This window comes from Telopea speciosissima, chromosome 3, assembly GCF_018873765.1.
Source record: "Telopea speciosissima isolate NSW1024214 ecotype Mountain lineage chromosome 3, Tspe_v1, whole genome shotgun sequence".
In the NCBI taxonomy this organism is placed as follows: Eukaryota; Viridiplantae; Streptophyta; class Magnoliopsida; order Proteales; family Proteaceae; genus Telopea; species Telopea speciosissima.
Genome location: NC_057918.1, coordinates 60,439,295 through 60,465,730, shown reverse-complemented (window position 1 = coordinate 60,465,730; position 26,436 = coordinate 60,439,295). Strand labels below are relative to the sequence as shown.

Here is a 26,436-nt window from a genome sequence, read left to right as displayed (position 1 = left end):
TTTTGAAATTTGCTGCATTGTCAGTCACTATTTGAACGACATTATCTTCTCCTACCTCTTCCTCAACATCATCCATTAACTTATACTAGTAATGGACATCTTTGATTTCACTAGATGCATTGACCAACTTGTGGAAGATCGTTCGGCCGTAACAATATATAAGGAAATTAATGACGGACAATCTTGTCGGTCCACTCCACCCATAACACATGATGGTCACTCCATATAAAGGTAACTTCTCCTTGAACCTCTCAATATATACATGCACCTTTTTCACAATATCATCTAAGTAAGGCCCAACAATCTCATACGGCGTGGGTGGCTTAACATTTTTCCCACAACGTTGAATCTCCTTTACCATAGCCTTGAAGTGGAGATCTTTGGCCTCGTGAGGTGGAATCATGGAACTGTGGAACCATCTGGAGATTGCTTTACCTATCATTTTACTTAATGTTTTGGGCTGAAAGCTTTCTTCAATCCTCTGTTGGCCTTCATCTATTGCTTTTTAGACATTAAGATCCATGTCTCGGATATCTGGGCTCTTCTTCCTCTTACCCTTACCACTCTTCGCAAACCGGTCAAACATTCCCTCGACAGTGGTTGCTCTACTAAGGCCAGCAGGCTCCTTACCCTCACCTACATATGGACGTCAAGCGGAACCAACACTAACTTCTTCAGGGCCCTGATGTTGTGGTCGAGCTGATTGACTTCTTCTCAATTGCTCAGCTCCCCACTATTTCTCTCTTGCTTTATGTCGTGACTGTTGCATCACCCATGCCAACTCTGGGTCCTCCTCTGCTTCCATATCTGATCCTTCATAATCCTTGAAATCTTCCATTAAATTTTCTACCAAAACATCCTCATACTTCTGTGCTTGAGTAGATTTATTTTTAGCATCTCTAAGGTGTTTTTGCATTGCCCTACTTAACTCTATAGGGTACTTTTTACACTTGGCAACATTTCCATATCCTCCTGCCATGTGTTGTTTTTGCCGAGTTACTCCACCTCCAAAATGCTGAGTGTAACAAAAGTTGCACATTGTATGCATTCTGTTGTTGTTGATATGATGCATTTCATGCATTGCAAGTACTTAGCAAAGTATATTAAACCAACTTTAATCAAATTTTTTTTATTTTCCACTATTATTGTCAAAATTTCCCATTTTTCAAAAATTAAAATATGAAATAATATTGTAAGTAATGATAAAAATAACATCAATCTAAGGCTTGTCATGCATTTCAGCCATTGGATGATTTAATCAAACTATAATGAAAGATTAAAGATGATTTTTTTTTCATTTTTTATTATTTTTTTAATTCCATAAAATAAAAAAAATACAGATTATTAATGAAATATTAATACTACATTAAAGGTGATAGATCTGATGTATATGTACTACATATAATTTTCCCATAAGCATAGGACTTGATTTTTGGAAGAAATAAAAAAAAATTTATGGAAGACATTTTTCATTTTTGGATGAAAATAGTGGATTTGAGTTCAAATCCTTGCAAATGTTTGTCATGCATGCATCTAATAGCTTAGTTAAATCTAAATGCATGGATTCATAGCAAAAAAACAGAACTAAAAAGCAAGATTTGAAGAAAAAAATCAAGTTTTTTGAAAAAACATATTCTTCCCTTCAAAATCTCTTTCAATCTTCGATTTTAGGTTGTTGGACGATGCAAATGATGTTCCACCACAGTTTGATTTGTTCTTCACTATTGAATGGAAGCCCTAATAAGATTTGGGTGAAAAATGGAGTTAAAATCCAAGTTTTCAAGCTTTTAACCTTGGCTGGAAGGTGTTTTTTCTGCCTCTACACTTTCTGGTTCATGTTTTGGCCAAAAGGTGAGCTTTACGTTAAATGTATCGATACATATTGGTACATTTAGATTTAAAATTAAACGGGATAAATAAAAGTACGCATCGATATGTATCAATCGTATCGACACGTATCGGTCAATACTATTGATACACTTGATACAAAATTTTTTTAAAAAACAAGAGACGTATCAGTCAGTATTGTATTGACACCGACCAATACTGATACGTATCAGCCGATACGATACGATACATACCGATACTTTAACCCCCCCTCCCCCCCCCCCCCCCACCACCACTACCACTAACACCACTACTACCAGCACCTATACAACATGTGAGTTGCATCCCGCTGGAGAGTGTTTTTTCTGCCTCCGTAGTTTCTGGGTTGTTTTTTTGGCAAAAAGTAAACTTTAAATGGTTTGTATCGATATGTATCTATACATATCAATACGTATTAAATCCATAAAAATCGCCAGATGAAGTATGTATCGATTGTGTCGATCGTATCGTATCGACTTGTATCGGTCGATACAATACGATACACTTTCATTTAAAAAAAAAAGGAGACGTATCGGTCAATATCGTATCGATACCTACCAATACCGGTAAGTATCGGCCGATACTATACGTTACAGACCGATACTTTAAACCCTGTGTATGGGGGTGTGGTTACCAGTGTGAGATTTATTGGAGGCCAAGGCAAGGAATTCCCAATTACGGTTGGGTTACATCAAGGATCAGCCCTAAGCCCTTATTTGTTTGCGCTTATCATGGATGAGTTAACCAAGAACATCCAAGACGAGGTACCGTGGTGTATGCTCTTTGCTATTGATATCGTTTTGGTGGATAAGACAAATGCAGGGACTAACGCTAAGTTAGAGTTGTGGAGATTGACCTTGGAAACAAGAGGCTTTAAGATTCGTAGATCAAAGATGGTGTATATGATGTGTAACTTTAGTCACACTATGATAAATGATGACATGGTAAAAATTGAGGAGACAAAGATACTACTAAGTGATTATTTTAGATATTTGGGGTCTATCGTACACAATGAAGGTGACATAGATGATGATGTCTCACAAAGAATTAAAGTGGGATGGATGAAATGGAGAGGTGCGATCGGAGTACTGTGAGACCGAAACATTCCTTTATAGCTTAAAGGAAAGTTCTACATGACTGTTGTCTGACTTGTTATGATGTATGGGGCGGAATGTTGGGCAGTTAAGAAGTGTCATATAACGAAGCTATGTGTTGCAGAGATGAGGATGTTAAGATGGGTGTGCGGCAAAACTAGGAAGGATTAAGTAAAGAACGAGCGTATTAGAGTTGATGTGGGAGTTGCCGTGATCAGCAACAAGCTCTTAGAATGTCGTCTGAGGTGGTTTGGCCATGTGCAACGGAGGCTTGGGGATGCCCCCCGGTATGGAGGATTGATCTGATTCCGACTGAAGGAGCTAGAAGAGTTAGGGGCAGGCCTAAAATGACCATAGGTGAGGTTGTGAAGAATGACATGCATAGTTTGGGTCTTGTGCCAAGGTGACCTCAGATAGAGCCTATTGGAGGGCAAGGATCCACGTTGTCCACACCATGTAGCTGAGATTTTCCTGCGCTATCCTCTTTCCTCTTACTTTCATTTTTCATTTTCCATTTCTTCATTCTTCTTACTTTCATTTCCCTTTGTGTGGATCTCAGTTTTCCCCACTTTGTTTTGAAAGGATCCACGTAGCCGACCCCATTTAGTTTGGATATGTTAGGTTTTAGAGTAGATGAAGAAGGAAGAAAAAGGCTCCAAGAGAGCTAAGAGTTCAAACACGATTTGGGGAAAATCTGTTATGTCTCTAAACTAGAGACAAACAAGCTTATATTTAAAAGAATGTAAAATTACACACAGGCCCTTAGCCTTATACAAATGACACAGAATACATAAAAGAGGGGTTATGTACATATATACCCCTGATAACACTATTCTTAACACTCCCCCTCAAGCTGGGTGGTATATGTCATACATACCCAGCTTGTCTAACATAAAACTAAAGTAATGAGAGCTAAGTACTTTGGTGAAGATGTCTGCCACTTGTTCATTTGTCTTCACAAAAGGAGTACAAATAGTCTTAGACTCTATCTTCTCCTTGATAAAGTGTCTGTCAACCTAAACATGCTTTGTCCGGTCATATTGAACCGGATTGTGAGCAATACTTATGGCTGCCTTGTTATCACAGTATAAACTCATAGGTTCAGTCGTCTCAAACCCTAATTCTTGAACAAGTTTATTCAACCACAAGATTTCACACACACCATGAGCCATGGCTCTAAACTCTGCTTTAGCACTTGACCTAGCTACCACAGGTTGCTTCTTACTTCTCCAGGTGACTAAGTTTCCCCCAACAAAAGTACAGTATCCGGAGGTGGACCTTCTATCAAAAATAGACCCGGCCCAATCAGCATCTGTATATACTTCAATTCTCAAGTGACCATTCCTAGAGAAGAGAAGGCCCTTTCAAGGCCATGACTTCAAATACCTAAGGATCCTGTAGACTGCATCAAGATGTCCCATCTTAGGTGCATGCATAAACTGACTCACCACAGCGTAGGTTATGTCAGGTCTAATGAGGGAAAGATAGATTAGCTTGCCTACTAATCTTTGATATTTTTCAGCATCCACAAGAGGTTCACCACAATCTTCCCCTAGTTTGCATCCTAAGTAGCCTGTCTCTGTAAGTAGATCAAGAACAAACTTCCTTTGGCAAACGTTGATCCCTTGCTTGGATCTTAAAACTTCAATCCCCAGAAAATACTTCAATGGACCGAGATCTTTGATCTTAAACTGTCGAGCCAAATAAAGCTTAAGCTTTGAGATTTCAGCTTCACTGTTTCCCGTGACCACAATGTCATCAACATAAACAATGAGAGCTGTAATAGTGCTGCCCTTTGTTTGTATAAACAATGTGTGATTAGCTTGACTTTGAGTATATCCATTTTGTAGGAGGGCTTGTCTAAATCTCTCAAATCAGGCCTTAGGAGACTGTTTGAGTCCATAAAGAGCCTTCCTAAGATGACACACTTTCCCATTGTCACCAGTATGCTTGAACCCAGGAGGATGCATATAACCTCTTCTTCTAGATCACCATGTAGGAATGCATTCTTCACATCAAGCTGGTACAATGGCCAATCAAGATTTGTAGCCATTGAGAGAAGTACACGGATGGAGTTGTGCTTGGCCACTGGAGCAAAGGTTTCCTGATAGTCAATGCCATACACCTGTGTATAACCCTTGGCGACAAGTCTTGCCTTATACCTCTCCAGAGTACCATCAGACTTGAACTTGACTGTGAATACCCATCTGCATCCAACAAGGATTCTCCCTTTAGGGAGTTCAACAAGGTCCCAAGTGTGATTCTTCTCAAGAGCCAACATCTTTGTGTTCATTGCTTCTCTCCATTTTGGATCTGCCATAGCCTCTGCTACATTCTTGGGAATAGATATGGATGAGATAGCTATAGTGAAGGCTATACCTGTAAGGGAGATAGAATCATAGGAAACAAACTTGGCAATGGGATTAGTACATGCCCAAGTTCCCTTACGGTGAGCAATAGGAAGATCTAAGTCTGAGGGTGCAGAAGTGGAGGGAGGTATACTTGTCTCGATGGATGGAGGCTCAGGATGAGGAGACGAAGGAGGATTATGGCAAGTCTTCTTTATAGGAAGCCATGAAGAAGGATTTCTCCTGTCCTTCGTATACACCAGTAGCTCCCCCTGTTTTCTGTTCACCTGTGCACTAGGAGGCTCCCCCTCATCAACAGTATCCACAGAATTTTTCTTTCCCTTGTCAATCTGAAAAGGGGAAATAGGGACAAGAGAGGAGAAAGGAAATGAAACAAACTCAGGAACCTCTTCACCCTCAATACCACCACCAAGAGATGAACACTCCCCCTGAAGAGGTGACTGAAAATACGGTATGGTTTCAAAGAAATGGACATCTTTGGAAAGAAGCCACCGACGAGTAGGAGGATGATAGCATTTATACCCTTTGGAGGTGGAGGAATACCCAAGAAAGATGCACTTTGGAGCCTTAGGATCCAATATAGTGCGGGCAGATTTGCTAATATGTACATAGCAAATACAACCAAACACCCTTGGTGGAAGAGAGAAAGAAGAAGAACGTGAGGGTAAGACATCAAGAGGAACTTTGAAGTTCAAGACACTGGACGGCATATGATTAATAAGAAAGACAGTAGTAAGTAGGGCATCAGACCAAAAAGTTTTGGGAACATGCATGGTAAACCAAAGGGATCTAGCTACTTCAAGGAGATGGCGATTTTTTCTTTCCGCCACCCCATTTTGTTGTGGGGTATCAATACAGGCCACCTGATGAATAATGCCATGGTCAGAAAAAAAGGTTTCCAAGCCACTATACATATACTCCCCATCTTTGTCAAGACGGACAATTTGGATCCGAGTTTGAAATTGGGTATACACTAACTCATAAAAATTTTTAAATGCAACATAGACATCACTTTTGTGTTTCAACAGGTAAACCCAAGTAACCCGAGAATAGTCATCAATGAAAGAAACAAAATAGCGGAAGCCACGCAAAGAGGTAATAGGGGAAGGCCCCCACACATCAGTATGGATAGGATGAAAAGGTGAAGTAGATCTATTACCATTAGATGCATAAACTGTTTTACAACTTTTGGCAAATAGACAAGGTTCACAATGAAAAACATGAGTGACAGGAAAAGAAGTAAATAAATGAGGTAACAGTTTCCTCATAACAGAAAAGGAAAGGTGCCCCAAACGACGATGCCAAAGCAAAATATCCTCCTGAGTACGTCCACCTTCTTGCCCACAAACATAGGATTGAGCTTGCACAATCGGGAAAACACCAGTCTCCAAAACATATAAGCCATTAGTCTCACGACCACTGCCAATCACCTTCCTCGTCACCAAATTCTGAAAAAGACAATGGGTTGGGAAGAAGGTGACAAAGCAGTTTAAAGATTTAGTCAATTGGCTAACTGAAAGAAGGTTAGTGGCAAAGTTGGGAACATGAAAGATAGACTTCAAAGGTAAAAAAGGGGTAACCTTGATATCTCCCTTACCAGAAATGGACGAGAAGGAACCATCAGCAATTTTTACCTTATCTTTCCCAGAACAAACAGAATAGGAATTATACAGCTGAGACCTACCAGTCATATGATCCGTGGCACCCGAGTCGATGACCCAACGTGTGGTGCCGGAGGAGGAGGAGGAAGCCTGTAGTGCAGTGGAAGTAGGAGTAGCAGAGGACCCATCCAGGTCGGCAACAACCCGGCGAAATGCAGCAATGTCTTCTTTGGAAAGAGAGGATGAATCAGCTTCAATGGCCCCAACATGAGCCTTAGGCCCCTTCTTCTGCTGTCCCTTCAGTCCCCCAGAGGAACCAGGAGGGGGCTTCCCATGGAGATCCCAACAAAAATCCTTTGTATGCCCAGATTTCCATGGAGATCCCAACAAAAATCCTTTGTATGCCCAGATTTACCACAATGGTCACATAAAAATCGGCCCTTCGTAGATCCCTTAGCAGCCCCCTTATCAGCTCCCTTAGTAGAGTCCTGAGGGGTGGAAGAAACAAGAGCAGAACGCTCAATAGTAGGGTTGGGAGTAGTCCCCATGGCACCCCTACGGGTCTCCTCACTCTGTAGATATCCACACACCTCCTCCAGTGAGGGAAGACTTGGTCGGCCAAGGATTTGTACCCTAAGAGGCTCAAATTCAAAATGAAGGCCGCCAAGAAGAAATAGGACCCTCTCTTTCTCAAACAATCGGTGCACCTTGACCTCATCATCAGGACACAGCTGAAGATCTCTATAGTGATCATACTCCTCCCACAGGCCCACAACAAGACTATAGTAGTCAGAGATGCTGCTATCACCCTGGCGCATGCTAACAATCTGTTGGAGAAGTTGGTACACCTTTGTAGAGTCCCCAACTCGATCAAAGATACGGGCCACACTATCCCAAATGTCTTTGGCAGTCTCCTTGCCCATAAACCTCCTTCCAATCTTAGGGTTCATTGAGAAAAGAAGCCAAGCCATCACAAGAGAATTCTCAGTGTCCCATTTGGAGTACCCTTGCTCGGTAGGAAGGGGGGCCTTGATGCTGCCATTTATGTATCCCATCTTCCCCCTACACCGAAGAATCAATTTCATGGATCGAGACCAATCCAGGTAATTGGAATTGTCCAACTTGACAATGGGGAGCTGCACATTTGGGCTCTCATATAAAGGGGCTAGGGTTGCTGCAACAGTTGGGTCTGCAGATATAGGCAAGGCTGTTTCAACATTTTTTTCACCCATTTTGACCTCAAACCAAACACCTGATAGGTCCAAACAACAACACTTCAATCACAACAACTTCTCCTCAAACACAGCAGTAAAAAACAGAGGCAAACAGAGACAAGAAACTTGAAAAAAAGGTTGTAGAACCTCAAATAATCATCAAACAGCAGGGGAGTGACAAAGGCAAACCTCCCTTATCAAAAAACGATGCTAAGTGACCCAGAAAAAAACAGCAAACAAAGCTCTACTGATGAGCTTTGTCACTTCTAGAACCCAGGCTGGCGGAAAAAGGTGCAGAATAGGTCTGGCCGAAATGCAGATTCTACCCTTTGATGCTTCCAATAGGCTGGAGATGATCCAATGAGAAGAAAGAGGACTTCCACTCGAAACTAGAGCATCTGGTTGCTCTCCATTTGGATGCCAAACAAGTGAGAAACAGCTTTGTGAAGATACCCTAAGGTTACCTTCGAATACCAGCAAGAACCAAGAGATGAAAGCTAACCCTAGCCTTCCAAGCAACCTTCAAACACCTTCAAACGCCTTCAAACTCCAGGAACAAACAGCTCTGATACCATGTTAGGTTTTAGAGTAGATGAAGAAGGAAGAAAAAGGCTCCAAGAGAGCTAAGAGTTCAGACACGATTTGGGGAAAATCTGTTGTCTCTAAACTAGAGACAAACAAGCTTATATTGAAAAGAATGTAAAATTACACACATGCCCTTAGCCTTATACAAATGACACATAGAATACATAAAAGAGGGGTATGTACATATATACCCCTGATAACACTATTCTTAACAGGAAGGCTGAGGTGTTGTTAAAGACTTGCAACAAAAGTAAACCTACTCAAACTCAAACACTGAAATAGAGTTTGAATCAAACTCCTCAACCCATCTGCTACGATTCTATTGAAGGAATAAAAAAGTAAAAAACTCGTAATTTACCCAACATGTTAAAAAAAGGGCATACCCAGTGCACGAGGCTCTCGCCACTGCAGGGTCTGGGGAGGTTCATAATGTACTCAGCCTTACCCCTGCTTTCGCATAGTGGCTTACATTTTTTATATATTTATGTCAACTATTTATTTATTGGGATCCTGTAAACTATTTATCTATCCAGGTCTCATACATCGATTTTAGTTTCTGACACCGAGTCTGTTTTTGTGTCCATGGATCATATCTTTGTATTAATATAAAATGGTTATTCATCATAGTTATCAAGGCGTTGCCTAGGTGTCGTGGATGCCTAAGGCGCCTTGCTGCCTTGATTTTGCACCCTCTAAAACACCATGGTCGCCTTGTTGCCTTGATAACTATGTTATCCATGAAAGATGAAAATGTGGAAAGTACTTTATTCTCAAGCAACTTAAATTGGGAAAAAAAATTGGGTTTACAGTCAAAAAGTCAAATTTGCTCCATGTGAACCATTAAGAATTTTGAAGCATGTTTTATCAGGTCCAGTATGATACAAGTGGTTTCTTGTAGAAGGATATTGGTCCCCTACACTCTGATTCCATTCAACTTCTTTCATCATGTAGTGGTAAACTACCTCAGTTGTTTGCTTTCAAATTCCTTAATCAATCAAAGAAGGCAGTAACTCCTACAAGGCGTTTTTCTCTCTCAAGAGGACACAACATTGGTTGTGGAAAAAACAACTGCCAAACTAAGCCTAAACCGAACTTCTGAATCAGAGACATGGGACCTGCTTCTCCGGCAACCTGTGAGTCCTTCTCCGGCAACCTGCATTCTCCGGTAACCAGAATCTCTTAATCCTGCCGGCAGAATGCCATCTCCCTCTCCTCCTCCAATCCTTGACCCTCCTACTGCTTCTGCCCTTCCTTCTGAGCCCCCTAGGTGGAGGTCTCTTTTAAACTCCCCCCTCTCGACTGAAGGCCTCCCTCTTCATTTCGTTGCTCCTTTGGTGGTTGGTTTTACTAAGATTGCATCCTGCTTCTCGAGTGCTCTAGATGATGAAGCCAAGATTTGGGAGTCTTGTTTAGCGGGTCACTTCCTCGGCTCCAGACCTTCTTTTCATATTGTCAAATCCTCTCTTTCTCGGCAATGGAAAACCCTTGGCACTCTCGATATCTACCTCCTGTCCAATGGATTCTTAATTTTCAAGTTCTCTAATGACCTTGACAAGAACCATGTGCTTGAAGGTGGGCCCTGGCAAGTCGGTAAGAAGCCTATTTTTCTCCGGCAGTGGCACCGGTACTTGCAGCTTCGTCGTGTAGACCTCTCTTCCATCCCCCTCTGGGTTTCGCTTCCAGGTCTCCCTCTCCACTTATGGTGTACTGATGGCCTTAGTGTAGTGGGATCGGTGTTGGGCAAACCGCTGTTCTCGGACATGCACACTATGAGGAAGCTTCGCCTTGCTTATGTTCGCATCTGTGTGGAAGTTACAACAGATGAACACCTGCCGACTATCATCACTGTAAACGATGGAGAAGAACAGTCGTTCGAACAGGAAGTCCATTTTGATTGGAAACCCCGTCAATGTTTGTTCTACAAGAAATTTGGGCACGACTCAGCTCTCTGTGCTCCTCCATTTGACTCTTCTCTTCCAATGGAGACTGCCCCTGCGCCAAGATCTGAGCACCATCAACCCACGGACTCTCTCCAAACCAGAGGCCGCACTCGTTCGAGAGCTCGCCGCCGGCACCAGAATGTCCCTGTGGTCCGGCAAGGCAGTATTTTGGGATCCCCCCTGTTAGATATATGGGCTAGAATACCGTGGGGGTATTCTAGACCTTTTCCCTTCGTTATTTTATTTGTTTCTTGTATGTGGTTTAGTACCACATTGCTCATGTAATTATTTTATTGTTTCATTATGATTATAAATATAGATGTGCTTGGGATGAATTAGTCATCCAAGCCTTACCCTAATTTTAAATCTCTCTACATGGTATCAGAGTAGACAGGGGTCACGGTATCGAGTCCCCCTGGGAGCGGGCAAGTGTTAAAAAATTATTTATCCACCCGTGTGTCTCCCTTTGGATAGTTTGCCGTGTTAGAGGCTTAGAGCTCATGTATGATATACATATTGTTTCCTCCCTTTCCTACAAAGTTGGCCTTTTACAGGAAGTGGTTCCAATATGGTATCAGAGCAACTGGATCGCATGATCACCTCATCAGTGCTGCCCTATATGGGAATGGAGAACAAGGGAGAAGAAAGAGAGAGAGAGAGAGAGAGAGAGAGAGAGAGGGGAAAAAGAGAGAGAGAGAGAGAGAGAGAAGAAAAAACACTGAAATTCGAAGGGGTTTGGTCCCTAATTCGAAATCTGTCTACACCCCCTTTGTCCATCGGTCAAAACCGATTTGCAGCTTTAACGGATGACATCCATACGGACCCTGGCACTTGCTCTGAGCAGATCATTGATTCTACTGTACCACGCAGTCGCTCTCGCATGTCTTCGATGGTTGACGATGCCTGCCCTGCCATCTCTGTGGAAGATCCTCTTCCTTGTGCTCTGCTGTCGTCTTTGCAGTCTTTGCAACCTGGCCCCCCTCCGGCTGACGACTCCTCTCCTGCGAGAGACATCGTCATCCCTCTCGTTTGCCCCCTGGTTCTCCTCTTTCCCTACCTCTTCCCGATATTTCCCCTTTTAATGTCAACTCCTCCTCTCCTCTTTTGGTGGACCATTACTCGCCTTTGTCTCCTTCCCCCCCCAAACCCATGTGACCCAAATCCCCAAAAAACCCTCTTCAAAAAAAGGTAAAACCAAAAAGAAAGACAAGAAAGAGAAGGAGAAAAAAAAAAAAGAAATCCACGTCGGTCTCCTTCTCTGGGTCCCACTCCACTTTCTCACCCACCTCTCCTCTTAACCCATCTGGGTCGGGTACTCGGGTGCCTGATCCATCGACCAACAGTTTGAACTCTTCTTCTTCACCCGTTTCCCCTCTTACCAGTGTTCCCTGCAACTCCCCTGTCCCCTCAGCCTCTACTGGCTCGAATCCCATTGCCTCCTACAGCCGGCAGCACCGCAGCTCCTTTGCTTCCCGTAGCGTCATGTCCCGGCTTCTAGGGACTGAGTTGCAATCCACCAATCTGCTCTAATGAATCTCGGCATTGTGTGGAATACTTGGGGTCTCAATTCCCCTTGTAAACATGCTGCCGTTCGTTCCCATATCCACCATCTTCAAGCTACTTTTTACTGCTTGCTCAAGTCCCATGTCAAAGAACCAAATGCTGCAAGGATTTCCAACTCCATTGCTCCCGGCTGGTCTTTTTTAGCCAATTATTCCCACCACCCTGATGGCCGTATATGGGTGCTGTGAGATCCCACCAAAATCAAAATTTCCTTGGTCTCCTCTTCAGCCCAATACATCCATTTAAGCTTTTCGGACTGCCTAAACCATTTTTCCTTCTTTTTCACTGTTACCTATGCTTTCAACTGCCTTGTTCTGAGGCAGTCTCTTTGGACTGATCTCCGTAATAATTCTGGCCTTATAGGCTCTCTCCCCTGAGGCATTGGTGGTGATTTTAATGTAATCAGATTTGGGTTTGAAAAACAGGGAGGTGACCATTTGGATCTCGACTCTATGGCTGATTTTAACGATTGCATCGAAGACTTGGGTTTGGATGATCTCCGTTGGACTGGCCCTCCTTTCTCCTGGAGCAACAAAAGGGCTGGCCCTTCCAGAATTGATTGCAACCTGGATCGTGTCTTAGTGAATGAAATATGGCTGTCTTCCTTCCCCTCCTCCTTTGCCAATTTTGACACTCCTGGTATATCTGATCACAGCCCCATAGCCTTATCCATTCAACCTTATAACTCCTTTGGTCCAAAGCCTTTTAAATACTTTGACATGTGGTCCTCCCACAGTCCCACCCCTCTTTTCTGATCACTGTCAAGGATGCTTGGGACAAGCCTGTCCAAGCTTTCTCCTCCCCCCTTCTAGCCTTGGCAAGGAAGCTTAGGAATGTGAAATCTGCCCTCAAAGTCTGGAATACTAGTATATTTGGCAATATTTCTCAAAATGTACAGGACTGCAAAGACAAGCTGCAAACATTCAGCTGCAAATCCAAATGGACAACCTCAATTGCCAATTGGCTGCCGATGAAAAAGCTGCTGCCCTTGAGTTAGCCTTGCTCCTCAATCAAGAAGAAAGTTTCCTAAGACAAAAGTCCAGGATCAAGTGGTTGGACCTGAGGGATTCTAACTCAGCCTACTTCCATTGCTCCTTGAAATCCAACTCCAACTCCAACTCCATTTTTCAGTTGGATGCTCCTGATGGTTCTCCTGTCACTAATGTGAAAGATATCAAAGACATGGCTGCGAATTATTTCAAGAATCTTTTCTCGGGTTCCTTGGATGCTGCTGATCAAATCCCTGAAAATGTGCTCAACAAGTTCATTCCAAATGAGCTCATTCAGCCTCTTAGTGCCATTCCCACGGAGGAAATTATTGCTGCAATTCACTCTATCAAGCTGAATCGGGCACCTGGGCTAGATGGTTTCAGCATGGGGCTCTTCTTAGTAGCTTGGGATATCATAAAGGAAGATCTCATTAAAGCCATTAGAAGCTTTTTCTTCAACCCCAGCCAGATCTCTGAGGTGAATTATACTTTTCTCTGTCTCAATCCGAAGAAGGAGGGAGCTTCTGTGATGATAGACTTTAGGCCCATTGCCCTTTGCAACCTGATTTACAAGTTCATAGCTAAGATCCTTGCTTCTAGGCTCAAGACTGTGGTGGATCTTCTTGTCAGTGAAAACCAGTCTGCCTTCATTCCTGGTATAAGTATTTCTGACAATATCCTCCTGTGCAATGAGATTGTCAGAGGTTTTGAGAGGAAAAATCACTCCCCTGTTGCTCTTATGAAGATTGATATCCATAAAGCTTTCGATTCTTTGAGATGGGAATTTATTGCTAAAGTCTTGATCAAGATGAGGTTTCCTCCGGTCTTCATTCATTGGATTCATTGCTGCATCTCCACCCCCAGGTTCTCTGTGCTTGTTAATGGCAGCCCAGCTGGTTACTTTGCCTCTTCTGTTGGTGTGCGCCAAGGCTGCCTTCTATCCCCTTACCTCTTCACCTTAGCTTTGGAAATCCTCTCCAGGGAAATCCAATTATGTACTGATCAGCAGCTTATCTCCCCAATCCCCAAATGCAAAGCCCCCAAGCTATCTCATTTGGCGTTCGCGGATGATCTCATGATCTCCAAGGCTTCCATTACTTCCTTTGAGTCTATCATGAACTGTTTGCAGCATTTTCAAGCTTTATCGGGGCTTCAGATCAACCCTCTCAAGTCTCTTCTCTTCCTAACTAGGGTTCCTGATGAGGTCAAAGCTGCTTTGAAGGGAATATGTGGTTTCAGTATTGGTCAGCTTCCTGTGAAATATTTGGGTCTCCCTTTGATCCTGGCAAGATTATCGGCTCATCATTGCACTCCTATGCTGGATCTTATTAGGAAACGGCTTCAACTTTGGAAAGGCAAACTTCTCTCTTATGCAGGTCATTTGGTGCTTGTCAAGTCTGTCCTCCAAGCCTCCTACATCTATTGGTTTGGAATTTACAGAGTGCCTCTGTCCATCATAAAGTCTTTGGAATCATAGTTGTTATGGCGTCGCCATGGCGTCCTGGCGCTGGAGAGGGTTGCATGGCGACCTACGCCATGGCGACCCTCTTTGATTTCTTCTTCCTGTCTCTCTTTCCCTCTTCGATTTCTTCTTCCTGTCTTCGATTTCTTCTTCCCTCTTCGATTTCTTCTTTCCCTCTTCATTTCTTCTTTTCTTCGATTTCTTCTTTCGATTTCTTCCTTCGATTTCTTCTTCCGTTCTTCTTTCCCTCTTCGATTTCTTTCGATTTCTTCTTTCCCTCTTCGATTTCTTCTTCGATTTCTGAATTTTCTTCTTAAAACTTGAGAAACAATAGAGAAAAAATAAAACATGGCTTGAGTATACATCTATTAACACATTAAAAATAGAGAAAATAGAAAATAAAACATGGTCGACATGCTCGCCATGGCAACGACATGGCGGGCGACATGTCGATATATCGACGTGACACCCCTCCACCGACTTGGATCGCCGTGACGCCGTGACAACTATGTTTGGAATCCTTCATGTCTTCTTTCCTTTGGAAAGGTTCTGATGCTTCTAGATTCCTTTGGCCTGTCAGTTGGGACTCAGTTTGCCATCCATTAGTGGAAGGAGGTTTGGGAATCTGAAGGATAAAGGATGTGAACTTAGCTGGCATCATCAAATTGTTATGGAAGATTGTGTCTAAGGCAAAAAGTATCTGGGTGGATTGGATCTATTCGAGCCTTCTTCGTTCGGACTCTATTTGGACTGTCCACATATCTTTGGACGCTTCTTGGACCTAGCGCAAAATTCTTGACAATCGTTCCTTGATTCTTGGATCTATCCAATCTCACATTGGTAATGGGAACTCTACCTTCTTCTGGTTAGACCATTGGCATCCTATGGGAATCCTCCTTCATCATGTCAGTCCTAGAACTATCTACGGCTCTGGGCTGCCTAGAAATGCCTTGGTGGCTGATATTCTTAATGCCAATGGATGGGATGCCCCTGACTCCTCAAACCCAGCTCTTACCTCTATCTGGACCTTATTGCCCTCAATCTCCAGAAGATCCTTCATAAGGGATGATTGTGTCTCTTGGCTGCCAAGTTCTTTAGGAAAGTTCAGCTCCAAATCAGCTTAGGATCTTGTTAGAGCTCGCCTCCCACTTGTTCCTTGGAGGAAACTTGTTTGGTACAAACACCAAATTCCAAGGCACAGCTTCACGGTCTGGAGAGTCTTCTCCCATTGCCTCCCAACGCAAGCTTTCCTTAGGCACCGCCACATCATGGTCTCTCCTAATTGTGGCCTTTGTTGGAATGGGATTGAGGATGCAAATCATCTTTTCTTTGACTGCCCTTTCTCCTACTCTATCTGGAAAGGTATCCTTTCCAAATGCTGGCCAAGAAACAGGAGGATTCTTCCTTTTGACCGAGAATGGATTTGGGTTGACATGACCTTCGGTGGATCTACTCTTTGCGATGTGAATGGAAAGATGGCTTTCTCTGCTGCCATCAATCACATTTGGATGGAGCGTAATCTTCGGAAATGGACCTCCAAATCTAGATCTACCAACCAGATTTGGGATTCCATCTCCTTTGAAATTAAATCCAAGCTTAGTTCGGTTGCTCCCTCTTCTTGTATTGACACCCCAAGGAACAGACTCATTGTTGTATCCTGGGGTCTTTCCTCTATCTCCCGCGGGCTCCCCTGTTTGAGCTTCCGCTGTTGGTTCTTGTTTTCCTCCCTCCTATTTGAGGGCTGTTGTTTCTTTTCATTTTAGTAATGAAATTTTTATTCACCGACCCAAAAAAAAGAATTTTGAAGGTCATTCCAGTTATTTTGTTGTGTTGGCTATCTGATCTGTGATTTAGTTGGGTAAGAGCTTTAAAAAATGTATGACAAACTGATGTACTGTTGAGATTTTTTAATGAGTTCCTGCCATTGTACAAGTTTCTGTTCTTTTAATCACTTTATTTATGTTAACTGTGACTTCCTGCCATTCATTTGTACAAGTTTATGTTCTTTATCACTTTATTTCTGCAAACTGATTGGTCTGTTGAGATTCTTTGTTCACTTCCTTCCCTTTGTACAACTTTGTTTCTTTATTTACTTTATCTATATGTCAGTTTCACCCGTTGCAGTTGCAAGATTATAGCAAAGGTCCTTCAGGAGAATCAGAGGTGAAGTTTCAGCTTTCAAGCGTTACACTAGAACCAATGTTAAGATCTATGGCCTACATCAGTGAGCAGCTCTCAACGCCGGCTAATCGGGTAGCTGTTATCAATCTGAAGGTCTGCATGGAGGATTTTTTTTAATTTATATCTTAATTTTTTGTTAGTCATTTGGCATTGTCTTAATCAAGTTTTACCTCTGAACATGCATTAGTTCCCTGCTAAATTTGTGTTAGTTGTGATGTTGCCAGGGTACAAATGTATTTCTATGTGCTTTGGGACTTGGAGAAATATTGAAGTGATTGTTTTTTCTTTAACATTTGTTACTTGTCAAATAATATCAAGGTTTCATTTCAGTCTTTGCAATTTAATTGTATGTGACCCGTAGCTAATACAACATGAAACTCACAGTTGTGGAACAATGCAGCCTTCCATGCTGTTGACTTACAAAAGTATCTGAGGCAGTGTACATGGGGATATATTAGCACGTGTTTGTGTTGCTGGCATTTATGCTTCTTGAATGAAGAAATATAGCTGGGTCTGGCTCCCCACTGAGGATGGTGATCCGTGTCCTTGCAATTGATGAATGTGTACTGATTATGGAAACAAATGGTTAAACAATTGTAATAAGTGCAATTGAGGTGTCCCTGGGTTCCCTAGGCAATTTGACCTTTTTAGTTTAGGCCTAATTAGGCAATGCTGGTGGCTAGGCATAAATATCAGTTATTAAATTGCTGAGTTGTACATATTCAGGGGGGGGGGGGGGAAGAAAGGGGGAGGATTTTCATGCACAACCGCATAAGAGGGGGAGGGTTATGATGCGTCAAAAGGGGAGGGGGTTAGTCATTTCGGCCCCCTAATTGTCTCACCCCACTGTTGGTGCACAACCGTGAATGGTGCTCAGTTGTGATGCAGCTAGATCACCTAAATAGGCTTTTTTTTTTTGGTAAATAAATATATTACTGAACCCTGGGGGGGGGGGGGCAGGGAAAAGAGAGCCAATATACAAGGAGAGAGAAAAAGGGGGGGGAGAGGAGAGAGAGAGGGGGGGCAGCCTTCCGGACCTACGCAGAGGTGGAAGACTGCAAAAGATGAACATCAAGACCCCAAGAAACCATAATATGCCTGTTCCTAGGGGTGTCCAAAAAGTGCCTATGACGGATGCAGTTGAGCTTGGAGGACACATCGAAGGAGATGGCTTTCCAAATCACATCATAAGATCTAGAGTTGGAAGTCCATGTCCTGAGGTTCCTTTCCAACCAAATATGGTGAATAGCAGCGCCAAAAACAAGCTTCCCAATACTGTCACAAATAGAGTTCCCAGGGAAAGTCCTAATCATCCAAAGCCATTCACGGTCAAAGACTAGGATGCTCCTGCTACGAGGCCAGATAGATGAGAGGGCTTTTTTCCAGATGGGGTCGGTGAAAGGGCAGGCGAAGAAAAGGTGGGGGAGGTCTCCACGGCCGTTCCAACAAAGGGTGCAAGAGTGGGGGATATTGCGGTGGGGGAGGTCTTCATGCCCTTAGCATCTGTATAAGTCAAGAAGTTGATACTTTTTTTTATTTGTGAACAACTTATAAGTAGCAAATATAGGATTATTATTTTTCCAGTAGGAAACTTATTATTGCATAGAGTAATATTTTTCTATTTTTACGTTATTTTGATATCGTCATGTCCATGATCCTCCGTTGAAGGTTTGCTGATCGTCACACCCTCATAAATCTTCTTATGTTCTATTGTAAATCTTTAAGTTTATCTTTTCTGATTGCATTATTTTTCATTATTTTTGCTATTTTGGTTCTTTTTGAAAAAAAATTTACTCAATTCTCAGAGAAAAGTAGGATGTACTATTTTTATTATTTATTATTATAAATTATAACTGGATAATCTCGTGGATGTTTTTGCCATTGATTTCCTGAAATTAATTTTCCTTCTCTTTCAGCTTCAAGATTCTGAGACAACTTCTGGAGAAACAGAGGTGAAATTTCAAGTGTCTAGAGATACGTTGGGTGCCATGTTGAGATCAATGGCCTATATACGTGAGCAGCTGTCAACTGTTGTGAGCACTCTATCCCTATTTCGTAATTTTAACTGTCAACAAATCTTTAATCCACTTTAATCCTTAAAGGTTAGTTTCTTTCAAGTGTCACTGATGCAAATAAGTCACAGATGTGGGCTTATTTTAGTGGAAATAAGCCTTGGGTTGGGATATATGCGTTGGGCCTTTAGGCCAATGAGTTTTCTTTGTAATAGGCCACTTGAATGGGCCTAAATTATGGGTAGAAGGTACAAATATGGAATTTTACTTTATTAGGTTAGTTTGAGTTATTTATTTCATTACATAATTGAATTACTTGGTTGTTAAGGATAGGATAGAGTATTGCCTGAATAGAACTCCTATTCCTATCGTGGATAGAGTTTTAATGATGTGGGACACCAATTCTAACGAGTTAAGGTAGAGTTTTAGTTATAAGGGACATTTATTCCTATTACGGATTGAGTTTCCTATTTCAAGTACACCTCCTTTCCTATTGTAAGTACGCTTTTAGTTTCATAAATAAGGTCAGGCTTAAAGCCTACCCATTTTTTTAATATTGAATAAAGCTTGGCTTTGCTCCTATGTTCGGTGTGATTCATAATAGCTTCTATGAGATGCAGTTGAAACCTTGGTGAGATGCTAAGGTAGGGTTGATGGGATGTCAGTGTAGTTCCTGGTGAGATGCTTGGTCTATATCCTTCTACTTCTCTTTCATTTTTCTTTATCCTATCCACCGTTAATCTAGGTTAGTATTCTCTGTTTCCGTTCTGTTTTTTTTTTTTTTGGTAAAAGTTTCCATTCTTGTTTTATGTATTCCATCCTGGCGCTGGAGAAATGTGCATATCGACCTACGCCATGGCGTCCTGTCTCTCTTTCCCTCTTCGATTTCTTCTTCTTTAATTTTTTGTTTCTTCCCCAACCGTAAACCCACTCCCTGTTTCCCTAAATTTCCTATTTTAGCCTTGGTTTCTGAGTTTTTTCTTTCTCGGCAGTACTACCAGATTCTGGAAAGCCATAGGATCCTTGCACAAATATCGACTGGTTCTGAGATTTGATCCATAAGTTCTTTTCTCTTGGGCGGTCCATACCTGGAAGTTTCATATCCAGAAGTCTCTCTTTCTGTGAGATTCAATTTTTCGAAGTAACCTGCAACTAAGACATCCGCCAGATCTGATTTCAGATCTCACCATTCGGTTGCCAGCAGAATTTTGGGGCTATTTCTCGTTGGGATCGGCAGACCTTGGTGCTGCGATTTTGTTCCAGAAATTGCAGGGAGAATCGTCTTCATAAGAAGGAGTTTCCTCTATTGGAACTACTCCAGTTCACCGCCTGTCTGCCTCTTTTTCTATCGTGTTATTACACGGTTGAAGAAGACATTAAGTCTTTAAAATTGCAAGTAAGGACAACTTATATTATTTATATAAAACCCCCTATATTCTCTATTGCTATTCTGTTTAGCCCATTTAGTTTTCTCTTTAACTCCATTAAATTACAGTTCTGCCACTCCTTTACAACTTCAGATTAATTACAATTCTGCCATTGCTCTTATAAATCTTGATTTATCTACTAGTTTGTCATTCAACTTTGCCATTCAACTTTGGATTTAATTACAATTCTGCTATTGCTCTTATAAATCTTGATTTATCTACTAGTTTGCCATTCAACTTTGGATTTAATTACAATTCTGCCATGGTCGACATTGATAAGGTATGGAATCACCTCACCAATCAGATGCTGCCACTTGGCCGAGCCGAGGTCAATTCGAGGACCGACCTGAACTGAGGGAAGTCGGGCCGACCCTATCCCCCGAGAGATCACATTTCCGAGCTGAGCACCGCGGCTCAGCCCACAAAGCACCCCCAAATCTGCCATCGACCCCGAGTTGACCTCACGCGAGTCAGCCGAGGCCGAGGCCGAGCTCTGAGGCCGACCACTGTGGTCGAGCCCCGAGGCCGAGCCCTCCACAAAAGCCTTTGTAACGGCTCGCCAAGAATCGCGAGATAAGGATCGAGCCACTATCCTACTGCGATACGGAATCACACTTAGATATGGACTCTTACCTTAACAAGAGTCCGACCCCGAAAATAACTCTCCACTTCGCTATACGCGAGAGAGCCTTCCAAGAGAAGAACTCCTACCATACTAGGACTCTCCCAACCGCCTCACCTCACTCTATAAATACTCAGGTATGGATCTCAAACGCTCACCTCACTTTTACTAAGTTGTTACACTGCTGCACTGGAGACCTGACTTGAGCGTCGGAGATTCCTAGGCCGGAGCCACACCTGCTCTCTTGCACTCGATTTTTTGCAGGCTCATCCGTGAGCGAACCGGGAGACGGAGGTTTTCACTCGCAACAGATTTGGCGCCGCCTGTGGGAATGACATCAGCAAGCCATTGTCGTTTCTACCAACTTCAAGAGCAGGAACAATGGTGCAAACAAGATCAGGACAGCACGGCTCCGCCTCTCGCGGGGATGAGCCGCAACCTGATAGGCAAGCGAGACGTTCGCCGCCCCCTGAAGCATCGCGGCAAGGTGCGACCGGAAGACCCCCTCGGGCAGGGGGTGTGCAGCCCAGCACCGGTGCCGCGGCCAATGCAATTCCCCTGCCATAGGGTGGGAATGGTGGAAGTGTGCTGGACACAGCAGCGGCTGATCGGACACAGGTCGAGCCAAACTTGAACGGGCTGAGCCTACCACTGCCGCCACCCTTATCGGAGAATTTGGATCCGGAAGCCCCGACGAATAACCAGCAAGTTATGGATTTGCAGCTGTAGATGCTCCACACCAACGAGATGCTGCATACTTTCATGACCCAGATGGCCCGAGGTGGGCTGATGGGTCAACCACTGATTGCGCCCCCTCCAACCCCTGTCCGCGTAGAGGGAAACTTGCAGCGGAATGGTGGCCGGCATCGGGCTAAGCGGAGCCGAGCCGCATCGTCACATCCGCATCGTCACATCCGCCTCGTCAAAAAACTCCTCTGCGTCCAATAGGAGCGCTCTGCGGGATGAGCAGGAGCATCGTTGGAGCCCGAAGACCGGGCAAGAGATCGAACCAGCGGCATCGGTAGCGAGATCGGTATTTTCGGGCCGACTCAGAGAGGACGGACAGCCGAGGGCACACCGAGAATAGCAGGGGGTAGCCCCCCGGCGCCGAAGCCCGCCGCCTCTCAGAGAAGAGCAGCCGAAAAGGCCCTGTGGGTCCAATTTCCAGATGAAAAGAATGAGGGGTGATGCTGACCGAGCCGACCAGAATGGCCGACCTCAACGGGATGACCAAGTGAACCGATCCCGAGCTGAAGGACAAAATGGCCGACCTCGGTCGAATGAACGGGACAATTTGCATTAAGTGGACGAGCCGAACGGCTAAGCACCTGAAACCGAGCTGGAAAAGCGGTTACGAGACTTGGCCGAGCAGGTGGAGGGATTAAAGAAACAGGCGACCCCGGTCGCCTATTCCCTGGTCAGATGACACCCTTATCCTCCCGAGATCATGACCGCGCCACTCCAGGCCGGGTTCAAGCCACCTCCCTTCAACCGGTATGACGGGACGACCGACCCGACGGATCATATCAACTACTGCTACGCGATTATGACCATGTATGGGGGAACCGAGATTCTCTTGTCGGGCTTTCCCTTCATCTCTCAAGGGCACGGCAACCTTATGGTTCTCCTGGTTGCCACCGAACTCCATAACGAGCTTTGCTCAGTTCTGCCGAGCCTTCGTCACGCACTTCCAGAGTAGCATGAAACACAAGAAGACGACGGTCAACCTCCTCAGCGTGAAGCAACTATCTGACGAGTCGATCCGAGCGTTCGTCTCACGTTTTAACAAAGAATCCTTAGACATTAAGGATTTGGATGAGGCCACGGCCTATACTGCGATGAGCAACGGTCTCGCTGACATGGACCTCATCAAGGATTTGGCCCGGAAGCCGACCAGAAACCTGGCCAAGCTCTTGGAGAGGTGCAATGAGTTTGCAAATATGGCCGAGGTCCTCCAAGCCCGGAAGGGAAACGAAGGCCGAGCTGAGAAGAAAAGGCCAACGACCGATGACCGCAAGGAGGAAAAGCGGCCCAGGATGGATCGCCGAGCGGAGATATCAGACCGAGCTCGAAGTCCCGATTACACCCCACTGAATACCTCGCGCAAGGAGATTTTGATGCGAATACAGGACGGCGGGTACATCCGCCGACCCCGACCGATGCAAGCCAGGTCATCTCGGAATCCCAACAATTATTGTCAATTCCACAAGGACACCGGTCTCGACACCGAGGATTGTTATCAGTTGAAAAGAGAAATTGAAGAGCTGATAAAAGCGGGGCACCTGAAGCGATATGTCAAAGGAGGCCGAGAAGAATGTGGGGGTCGGCGACCTGAAGATCGCGAACAAAGGAGAGCCGAGCTGAGGCCCGAAAACAGGCGGGCTGAGCGTGACGAAGATAAAGCCCTAGCTGAGAAGAAAGATGACGGATCCTGGCTGAGCAGTGACAAGGGAGCTCCCATATACACTATCCTTGGAGGGCCCGGACAAGAGTCCACTCGGAAGGCCAAGGCAAATGCGCGGTTCGTAGGAGTTGCCGAGATGCCAGGCAAAAGGCCGAAGTTTGAGGCGACGATCTCCTTCACCGAGGCCGACCTGGAAGGTATAAGTTTACCTCACGATGATGCTTTGGTGGTGCAGGTGGAAATTGCAAAGAGACCCGTTCATTGCGTATTGGTCGATACGGGCGCATCCGTGGACCTTATGTCGCTAGACGCGTACCGACAATTTGGCTTTGGCGATGAAGCGCTCAAGCCGGAGGGCACCTCACTTCATGGGTTCTCGGGAACTGCCTCCACCATCAAGGGCTCAATTGACGTACTGGTCACGTTTGGACAAGCTCCATGTCAAGCGACGATCCAAGTTAAATTTATGGTAGTACGGTCGGTGGTGGCCTTCAATGCCATACTCGGCCGCCCATCATTGACCGCTCTCCAAGCCATCATCTCGCCGACACACTTGAAGATGAAGTTCCCTACAGAGAACGGCATTGGAGAAATCTGAGGTGATCAAAAGAAAGTTCAGGAGTGTTACGCCACATTCGTCAAGCAAAATAAAGGCAACGTCTGAGGAATGGCGATCTGCGTCGAACACCTCCCAGAAGACCAGCGGGATGAGCTCACTGAAAGGCGCGGAAGACCTGTAGAAGACCTCATCCCGTTCTCCCTCAGCGATGAAGATCCGACGAAGACAGTACAACTCGGGTCATTGTTGAGTGAGGAACAAAGGAATTGGTTCGGAAACTTCTTGAAGGCAAATGCCGACGTCTTCTCCTGGTCGGTCGACGACATGCTCGGTATACCTCGGCATATAGCCGAGCATCGACTACACATAGATCCAAGCCGAAAGCCGGTTCAACAGAAGAGAAGGAACTATGCCCTTGATCGCCAAGCCAACATCAAGGAAGAAGTAGAGAAGCTACGCCGATCAGGATTCATCCGAGAAGAAAAATTCCCGACTTGGCTAGCAAACGTCGTTATGGTTCCCAAGCCGAACGGGAAATGGAGGATGTGCGTCGACTACACCGACCTTAACAAAGCCTGCCCAAAGGACGAGTATCCGCTACCTCGGATTGATCTTTTGATTGACGCCATGGCGGGGCACGAAATGCTAAGCTTCATGGATGCTTACTCCGGCTACAACCAAATCATGATGCATGAGGAGGATGAGTCGTACACGGCATTCCGAACTGACCAAGAAAATTTCTCTTACAAGGTCATGCCGTTCGGGTTGAAGAACGCCGGAGCAACATATCAACGGCTGGTGAACTATATATTCCGTGGGCAGATCGGAAGAAACATGGAAGTCTACGTTGGCGATATGTTAGTGAAGAGCTTGAAGGCTGAGCACCACTTGGCCGACCTGGAAGAAGCCTTCGGCGTGACCTCGGGAAAGTTCCTCAGCTTCATGGTCTCCGTCAGAGGCATCGAGGCCAATCCAGCAAAAATCAAGGCCATCCAAGAGATGAGCCCTCCAAGGACGATCCGAGAAGTACAAAGGCTAAACGGGCGAGTGGCGGCGTTAGTACGATTCATGTCGAGGTCGGGCGACAAGTGCCTGGCGTTCTTCAAGGCCCTCAAGAACATTCGAAACCTGAAGGACTTCATTTGGTCGAACGAAAGTCAACAAGCTTTTGAAGAGTTGAAGAAATACTTGGAGAACCAGCCTCTTCTCAGCCGACCCGAGCTAAAAGAAGAGCTTCAAGTTTACTTGGCCGCTATCCCGGTGGCGGTCAGCGCGGTGTTGGTAAGGGAAGAAGGCCGAGCTCAGAAGCCTATATACTACATCAGCCATGTTCTTGTCGACGCCGAGATGAGATACTCCATGTTCGAGAAGGTAGCTTTCGCTCTTGTCACGGCCGCGAGAAAGCTAAGGCCATACTTTCAAACTCTCCGATCGCGGTGTTGACCGACCAGCCTCTTAAGACAATATTGCACAAGCCCGACTTGTCAGGTCGGCTGATCACCTGGGTGGTCGAGCTGAATGAGTACGATATAAGCTATCGCCCGAGGACTGCGATAAAAGGGCAAGCACTTGCCGACTTCGCCGCCGAGTGCACAATGCCCGACCTCGAGGTCGAGGAAGAGAAGACAGCGGAAGAAGCCAATGCGGGAGCTAAGACCGACCCGACCTGGACCATGAACGTTGACGGCTCGAGCAACCCCGGGGGGAGTGGGGCCGGGCTGATCTCAGTCAGCCCCGAGGGCTTTCGCATACAATACGCCCTAAGATTCAAGTTCCCAGCCTCGAACAATGAGGCAGAGTACGAAGCCCTCCTAGCCGGGCTCCGAGTGAGCAAAGCTGTAGGCATCAAACAATTGAGGGTACGAGGAGACTCGCAACTTGTGGTTAACCAGGTCAACGGAGACTATGAGGCGAAAGATGAAAGAATGATAGCCTACTTGAGCCGAGCGCGGGAGATGATTTCTGAGCTCGAGCACTTTGAAATGACCAGAGTACCGAGGAAAGAGAACGTCGTGGCCGACACCCTAACTAGGTTGGCCGAGGCCGACCTCCCAAATCTGAGCCGATCAGTGTACATTGAGATTCTGGAAAAGCCCTCCTTGGAGGAAGAAAGCGTCGAACACATTGAGGAGGACGGGCTGACCTAGATTGACCCCATTGTCAACTACCTGGAGAATGACCAGCTCCCGGAGAATCGGGAAGAAGCAAGAAAAGTCAAAATCCGAGCCGCCAAGTACACCATTATCGACAGAGTGCTTTATAAGAAAGCCATCTCAGTGCCCCTTCTCCAATGCCTCGGACCGAAGGGAGCCGAGTACGCCCTGGCCGAGGTGTACGAAGGAATATGTGGGAGCCATATGGGCGGCCGAGCCCTAGCATATAAGATACTTCGACAAGGGTTCTATTGGCCGAGAATGCAAGAAGAGGCCATGAAGTATGTGAAGACATGCGAGAAGTGTCAGCTCTTCGCACCAGTAGTCCAGTACCGAGCCGACCTGCAACAAAGATGACCTCTATGCTGAGCCCGATCCCTTTTGCTATGTGGGGG

The 26,436-nt window shown here is 44.8% G+C and overlaps 1 protein-coding gene across 5 annotated transcripts in view; it reads left to right on the top strand.

Annotated features, from left to right (window-relative positions):
- Positions 1 to 26,436, top strand: part of LOC122655968 (protein FAR1-RELATED SEQUENCE 3-like) — a 68,342-nt gene that overhangs the window by 30,271 nt on the left and 11,635 nt on the right. For 4 of the 5 annotated variants that reach the window (XR_006332026.1, XR_006332025.1, XR_006332024.1 and 1 more), the window contains exons 4-5: positions 16,793 to 16,957; positions 18,781 to 18,897. Coding sequence is in view for 2 of the 5 variants with exons in the window: in XM_043850367.1 (XP_043706302.1) it covers positions 16,793 to 16,957; positions 18,781 to 18,897 (282 nt within the window). In the remaining 3 variants the exon portion in view is untranslated. The remainder of the gene's footprint in view (positions 1 to 16,792; positions 16,958 to 18,780; positions 18,898 to 26,436) is intronic. The other variant, XM_043850368.1, reaches the window with a different exon arrangement.